Source organism: Parasteatoda tepidariorum, chromosome 1, assembly GCF_043381705.1.
Source record: "Parasteatoda tepidariorum isolate YZ-2023 chromosome 1, CAS_Ptep_4.0, whole genome shotgun sequence".
Classification (NCBI taxonomy): domain Eukaryota; kingdom Metazoa; phylum Arthropoda; class Arachnida; order Araneae; family Theridiidae; genus Parasteatoda; species Parasteatoda tepidariorum.
The window spans coordinates 75,283,919-75,292,394 of NC_092204.1; the positions used below are offsets into that span (position 1 = coordinate 75,283,919).

Here is an 8,476-nt window from a genome sequence, read left to right on the forward strand (position 1 = left end):
TTTGTATATATATATATATATATATCATTAAGAAAGAAATGTAACTTGGAGAAAAAACTGATTGCAAACTTGAAAAAAGCGCATAAATATCCGTTAAAAAATCTCATGAAACAGAAAACAAAAACAAAAAATCGTTCCCCAGTATTTTTAATCATTCAATGGTACAATGCTCCACAGACAACATTGCTATTTCTTAAGAAGTTAATAAAATTCCGACATTATTTTATGTTAGGAAACATTTAAAATATTTGTAGACTTTTATATACTGCGTAATAGAACCAAAAATTTGTCTCTAGATAATTGAAATTCTTACAATACAATAACATTTGTCTGTCAAGTGACTGCATAAATTTCGGGAATAAAGTTTTTATTAAGTTATACAAAACTTAAGTTGATTGACTTCGACTCATTGATTTTTTATTAAACCTTTAAAATTTTAATGACTCGATATAAAACATTTTAAAATTTAGTTTGGCATTTTGTTCAAAATTTAGCATTTTGTTAATTTTCTTTTTTTTTCCTTTCATCTTCGAATCTAAGAATTAATCCAATTAATATGAAATGATGAAAAAATGAACATGAAATGAAAAAATCAATACGAAATGATAAATACCAGCCTCATTCCATACGACTGAGCCCTGTCAAAGATTAAACGCTTGTTAAGTTCTATGAAATGATAATGACTTCCAACCTGAAACAAAGGGGAAAGTGTGCAGTAAAATTTAAGAACAAAATCATATTAATAATATTTTACAAAATTTTAAGCTTTAAAACACATATAATTTCTTTTAATACTAAGCATTTCCTATAATGTTCGTTTTTATTGGCAAAAGAGCAATAATATAAATAGACAGCTAAATCTCCTTTAATATTAACATGCATACCATACTAAAATATTATTACTTGAGGATAAATTGAAATCCTTTACCAGGATTCCATTAAATAATTCAACGAAATTAAAAAGTTTCTGCGAAAACATAAAAAAATATTTACAGAAAACTGAGTAATTTTACAATGATAAAAATGAGTAAAGTTTTAAAATGTAATTTTCTGGCTCATGGACAATATTCTTTTTACTGCTCTTATATTTTGCATTGCAAGAAATTCCGGATCAAATTACTGTACAAAATACAGACACTCAAGGTGCCAGTCTTTTTTACCGTAAAAGGCATTTTTATCGCTAAGTTAAGGGGAACAAAAATCTGATTTACCGATATTTTCTCAGTAATATTTACTACAAAATCATTGAATCACTGTAACTAATTAAATATTGTGGTAAAAGTCGCGGTTCAAAATGTTGCGGTTAAAATGCATTTTATGCCACACTCAGGTGGCAGTACTTTTTACCATAATTTAATCCGGGTATCTTTTACAGTGTGGGGACTTTATATTAAAGTTAAATCCACCCCTAAGACATTATCAAAAACGTGCAACTCAATCAGACACCCAGTCTGATTGAATTGGTAACTAATGAGCGTCATAGTTAACAGAGACCCTAACCACCACACCGGATGGGGAGGTTATCGACATACGAAGTATGAATAAATAAAAATTACATTGAAATATCTGTAGAGAATTTCAAAGAAAATACCGGTATTTTCAACAAACTAGATTTTTGCAAACTTTTAACTGGAGACTTCTCTGTATGAATTTGAGCAAACACAACTCTAATTAATTTACTTGAAATTCATGTTTTTCTCTCTATGCTCTAACAGAAATTTTTTAGCATATGTACGTAAGAACATATAAAATCGCATAATGTCATGAAACAGAAATACTAAAATAATCGTTTTAGAGCAATATTTTCAAAAATCATGATTATTTCTTTAAAAAAAAAAATTATATATTTTTATCATTCATGTTTGACTAATAAAATTGAATTTCGTGAACATGTATATTAAATAAAATTACCTGAATGGGTCTGTCACAGGAACTAGCAACTTTCAAGGCTATTCTTTTTCGGTCTTTGTTTATATGAATTTTTTCATCTCCTTCCTTTGGATAATAGCAACCAGGTATAATCCCTTTCGTTTCCTTCTCATATTCGGTTTCTTCCTAAAATAAAATTTTAAGAAATTGCAATTAAAAAATAACTATCGTCACTTTTTTTCGTATGCTACTTACAAACCATCACCTGAAAAACCTAAATGAGACAAATTATGAGTTACACATAGAATGAGCTTTACAAATATCTCCGTAAATGCAATACCGACTTTTTATCAAATCTTATCACTGCTTTGTTAACTACTAAATGGTATATAACACTGTAAAAATTTCGGATCAAATTATGGTTTGAAAAATCGGCAATTAGGTTACACCATAGAAATATCCATTTTTACAGTCGAATATTATATCGTTATTTTTACAAATTGTAATTTTTACTATATTTATTTAAATATTGCAAAAATTACGATTATAAAATTTTGCAATATTTATTTAAATATTGTAAATATTTATTTGAAATTAATCATTGATTTAAAGGTAATTATAAATTAAAAAATTACGTCATATAAGATTTTTTGTCCCGTAACATGTTCCGGTAAAAATGAATTTCACGGTAAAAAAACCGGCACCCTGAATGCCGCTACTTTTTAATGCAATTTCATACGACATTTTTTAACCTGCATTTCGGTGTAATATTTTACAATGCTGGTTTTTATCAAACCCTATTAATGTTATATTAACAAGTAAGATGAATATGTTCACACTGTTATTATTTAATATGGATCAATGAACTATTAATTTTATCAACAAACTATTTACTGCTATGGAGTTACAATGTGATATTTCAGTGTAATGTATTTTATCAAATCCGATAAGTTTACTATTAACCGTCAAATAGTATAAACTCAGAATAAAATAGTGATATATGCTAAAAAAGAACAAAAATTATTGAAGATATTTAGATAAAGCATTTTTTCATGAATTCGAATTAAGAATTACTTAAAAAATAATCTGATTTTTTTGAAATAAACGTCGTAGGGATAATTAAAGTAAAGTGTCTTACTTTCTGGAAGACGTTAGTATCAGGAATTGGTAAGAAACTTCCATATAGAGCAAAAGATAAATTTCCATCTTCTCTGCAAATAGGATAAGAGACCGTTACCTACGATAATAAGAAAAATCAATTAATATATTAGATGATTTTGACTCTTAAATACATAAGCTATTGCATATTCAAACTGTTATTTCAACAATTTATTTCAGTATTTAAGTATAGAACTTTAATTTTACAAAGATAGATTGAGCACAATAATCAGTTGAAATAATTTGTACGTAAATAGAATATAATCTTAATATTTCAAATTTATAGGAAAATTATTTTTAATAATTTTTAATTTCCTATTAAGGAATTTCTTTATGTTACAATCCTTCAGAAGCATTAAACAATTTAAGCAATGGTAACAACAAGCAATAAATATATTAGATGATTATGACTCTTAAATACATAATTCATTACATATTCAATTTATTTCAGTATTCAAAAATACGAATATGAATTCACTGAGGCAGATAGTGCAAAATAATCAGTTGAAATAATTTTTATGCAAACAGAATAGTGCCTTGATAATTCAAATTCATAGAAAAAATTGCTATTAATAATTGCGATTTTCTTATTGGAGAATTTCTATGCAAAGATGTTACATTTAACAATCGTTTTAACTATTTTAGCCATTAAAACAATTTAGTGGCTAATTCCTTAAATTAAAGAAAATGACAGACGAAAGCAACTTCTAAAGTAATATATCTGTGAGTTAGCTCACTTATTTCCATATGTCGTTCTATTCACTAAGTAGGAAAAGTTTTTGAGTAAATACTTTTATTTTTCCTTTTAAATATGATATAATGATATGGTGAACTGAAATTTTTTAAAAATGATACATTGATTAACTAAAAATGCTATAATAATTTGTTAAAATTAAATAAAAAAATTAATTTTTGTTGATCAATTTACTGACACCAATCTGCCGATATCCAAAGTTGGCAGACTTTTGTGAACGGATAAGTACAAATGAGAATATTTTAAAATACTTAGTATGTCGTTCAAATTTATAGTTGGTTAAAATACTGTAGAATACCTTTTGCCTGTATAAAATAAACGTCTTCTTTCTGGATACATTTTTTCTTAAATATTTTATCAAATATCTCATAATTGGTAAAAAAAATTTTTACCTGTAAATTTATTTGAATGCTCTACACAGAACAGATGTTTAATTAAATCGAAGGCTTAGATCATTTGGTTTTTAAAATTATTCAGATTCATTTATTATTTTGCATTAAATGCTTTGTAAGTTTAAAATCAGTTTAAGAAACTGTGCAAAATTAGAAACTGCATTTAACTACTTACTATGAAATATATTTAACTAAAAATACATTAAACTAGATACTTTAGTCATGAGTAGACAATTAAAGTATCTTATTAAATAAATATTAGAGTACTAGTAAATATTTTGTAAAGTAATCTCGTATTCAATGATTCTTTATTTTCTGATCCAGTTTTTTATATCTACTCAATTTTGTTAGATCCCTTCATTAAATCAATAATAGTCTTTACAGAGATACTTTTCAATAAAATAGCAGACATTACATTTTGTTTTTCAAAATACTCTCAAGAACATTTGTATCTACGTATAATACAAATTATACTTTAATAAAATGAAATTAAAGTAAAGAATTTAACAAATTTGAATAATTCTAAAAAAATAAGAAATTGTAACCATTTTTGTTCCATCAGGAAAAGTGCCTTCAACTTGAACTTCTTTAATCATATCAGCTACCCCATTCATAACTTGTCTCTGCCCTATTTAAAAATAAAAATTACATCTGAATTTTGCCTATCATTTTTTAATATTTTTAAAGAAAATCATTTTGTGCTTAATACTACTTTTTTTTCTTCAGCTTTAAATTATTTTTAACGAAACTTTACAAGGAGACAAAAATTCTGGGAAAATTACCTGATAAAATTACCCAAAAACGACTTTTCCGGTAAAAAAATAATACTTAATTCTGGTAAATGAAAATGAAATAAAGGGCATTTATGCCATTCATTTGGTACTTTTCAGTTCATATTCAAACAGTTTTAAGAATTTTCGGTTTTCAAAATAATAGTTCTTATTATACACACATTTAGTAAAAAATACAAAATTTAAAAGTAAATTTAACAGAAAAAATGCCATGCTCATGTTCAAAATGCCATGTTCTTCATTTTTTTCCATGCTTATCATGTATAATATATCAGATATTACCTTATTGACCAAATTTTATCACATATTTTAAAACCATATTATATTCTTAATTTTGTCAAAGTGCTGCGGTAAAAAATAATTAGCACCTTGGTGCTCCCATGGTGCCAAAACACGGTGACCGTAGTTTTTCTCAGTATAACATGAAAACAATGTCAAAATATTTTAGTTATGAAATTTTAATCTGTATATTTTCATCTGTAAAGGAAATTTATGACTGAGACAAAATAGCCAAACTGATATTAAATCCGTATTTTGTTCTGAAAGCGTTTTGATTTCGTTTTGCGAAATATTGCATTACGTATTTGAACGCAAATATAATTCAAGTTTCATATTTTGGTACATCTTTATTAACATTCTTAAATGGAATAGTTTTAAGTACAGAACATTAGTTTCATATTTTCTATCTAAACTTTTTATTATAGAATGATACATCACAAATTTGTATAAAAAATGCAAATTAGAAATGCCAGACGAAATCTCTATTATACTTAAAAATTATTGACAGAATTTATTTAATGTTGATAAATGTTAAAATTTATTTAATATTTATTTAATGTAAAAAAAAAAAAGTTTTAACGTTAATAAAAATATTTTATCTACAGCTTATTTATTTTTTTATCGTGTCCATGGACAATTAAATGGCCTCGTGTGCCTTCAAAACAGCATCCGCAAGCTCCAATACATCATTACTGTAAAGGATCTCACGAAGTTCTGAATCCAGTGGCACCATACCCAGTTGTAAAACATGTGGGGTAAGGACTGGACACTCGAGAATGTGATCCGGGATAAGTTGGACATCGGTGCAGTTCTTGCAGGGAATATAAGTTCTTATTTCGTCGGGAAGAATTTTCAGCCCTTTAAAGTGGTTTGTTCATAGTCTAGTAATTGTTGATGTTAAGATTCGGGAACAATCAAAGTCAGTAATGAGGGGTTTCCTGAAGAAATGGAGCAGAAGTCAGCTTATTTATTATTTATTTGAAATCACTCATGTACGTAAATCTGTTTTGCATATTCATAAAAATACAAATAGATTTCATATATAGCCTGTAGTTTAAATTCTTATAATTCGGTTAGATTTGGCAACTTTTTAATGAAAAATACAACTTCGCAACAAGTTCAATAAATAAATCATATAATTTTTTTTTTTTACTTTTCATTATAATTAGAGGTGTATAAACAAAAGTTTACAAATATTACATTTAAAAACAACTCAACTCCATACTTAACTTGGAAATGCTAAGAAAAACATTTTATAAGTGTCATATTTGATTATCAAATAACTATAAAAATATAGTTCCATAGCTGAATTATATTACAGAAACAAATATTTACTTATCTCTCTCTATAAAAAATTAAACGAATCAAATTAAAAAGGGTGGAAATTCACGTCAACCGATATTATAAAATATGAGACGACTATTTTTCGCTAAACATTTGACATTCGTCCATTCTTTCCCATATGAAAGAAAAAATGATTTAAAAAAAATATTACTCATAACTTACCCAATAATTGTTTTCCTTTATTCATCAAATCTGCAACGGTTTCTCCGTTTCTTATGAATTCCAGCAACTAAAAGAATTGAACTGTGTACTAATATTCTTTAAAAGCCAGACAAGAATTAAAAAAATTATCTTTTGTAAAAGCCAGAATGTCTTGCATTCTTTAGCTTGAATATTTAAACAAAAAGTCTCGATTAATTTTTTTAACGTTAAATAAATATTACATTTAAAGTTTTCTTTCCTTCCTGCAGAATATGAAGTGCAGAAATATGAAGCACACCGCTGTAAAATATTTAATTCTTTTATTATTTTGCTTTTTTTGCAGATAAATAAATATATGGTTTTTGCTAATTAATTCGCAGAAACTTATTAATTTATAATTTAAGTAACTAATTTAAAATTTTTAGCGATGCTTATTTTTTATTTTATTTCAAATTTGAAGTTTGAAAACAATCAGTCGAATAGATTCCTGTAAACGAGCAATTAAATCTTTAAATTTTTTTTATTAATTTTTTTAATTCTAATTTTCAATAATTATTTTTTAATTAATTTTAATTATTTTAATTTTAGTAATAATTTGGTAATATATATTTTTGTCGAAATTAACTGATTTTTAATTTATTATTTTTTAGTTTTATAATTAATAATAATTTTTAATTACAATTAATTAATTAATAAGTTAATTAATTAATAAGTTAATTAATTCATTTATTATATAAATTTTCAAATTAATTAATAATTTAAAAATTATCAAATGACAAAATGCTAGTTGATTATTTATTTTAATTATCAACTAAAATCAATTTTAATTATTAACTAAAACTAATTTTAATTTTAGTAGTTTTATGGAGGTGGTGCATGTAAGTTACAGCATCTTGGATTAGAAACAGTAACAAAATTTGTTATACAATTGTTTGTTCAAATATGCACAGTATGCATATTAATGCATTCTGAAAAATCATGCTTCATTAAAGAATATTAACTATAATTAAAGATAGCAGACTAGTATTTATCATTTATAGTACCACAAAATGTATATTTTACATTTATAATTTACAATATTTTCTGAACTAAACTCTTCGAATATAAAAAGCAAAAAAAAACCTTTTTTAAAGAATATATCTGATCGACGTACTAGTTTTGAGTGAGCACAGAAATTTTTTTTTAAGTTTGAGTACTAAAAGAAAGTCAAAAAGCATATTGAAAGTTTAAAATATTCACGTTTCGTTAATGAAAATAGTTTAAAGTATAATCTTGAATACAAAAAATGCGCATTAAAATTCAACAATTTTATAGCTAATTTGTTTCAAGCACATTGTTAAAACTTTTAAAAAAGTTTTAAAAATTAATACTTGACAAGAAATCAGAGCCACTGCCTCGGGATGATTGAGTTTGCAACCCCTGGCGAGTCTTTTTTGAGCCACATAACCAGCTTGATGAATTAGTAAATTTTCTTGTTCACGTGGGCAGAGCTTCATTTTCTGTAAAGTAAAAGTGATTTTCTTGCTTACGTTATTAATTAGCTTTATTCATGAAATGTAAATTAGACTTTGTTAAGAATTCTACTTGAAATACATTTTTTTAGTAATTTTATTTTGAACCAAAAAACATTAAAAAATTATTTTTTTTTTATTTTTCGTCAAGAGAACTAATTTTCTTTTCTTTGATTATACCTATGCAATTATTATGTAACTTAGTATTGAATGCCTACATATATATATATATATATA

At 25.3% G+C, this 8,476-nt stretch overlaps 1 protein-coding gene across 1 annotated transcript in view; it reads right to left on the reverse strand.

The window, feature by feature from the left end:
* The window catches only part of LOC107449170 (uncharacterized), a 38,842-nt gene that overhangs the window by 27,004 nt on the left and 3,362 nt on the right, over positions 1–8,476 (reverse strand). The window contains exons 2-7 of the mRNA XM_071185725.1: positions 8,099–8,227; positions 6,750–6,816; positions 4,719–4,801; positions 3,008–3,106; positions 1,912–2,055; positions 614–691 (exon numbers count right to left, since the gene is read on the reverse strand). Of these exons, the coding sequence (XP_071041826.1) occupies positions 614–691; positions 1,912–2,055; positions 3,008–3,106; positions 4,719–4,801; positions 6,750–6,816; positions 8,099–8,224 (597 nt within the window). The 5' untranslated portion in view covers positions 8,225–8,227. The remainder of the gene's footprint in view (positions 1–613; positions 692–1,911; positions 2,056–3,007; positions 3,107–4,718; positions 4,802–6,749; positions 6,817–8,098; positions 8,228–8,476) is intronic.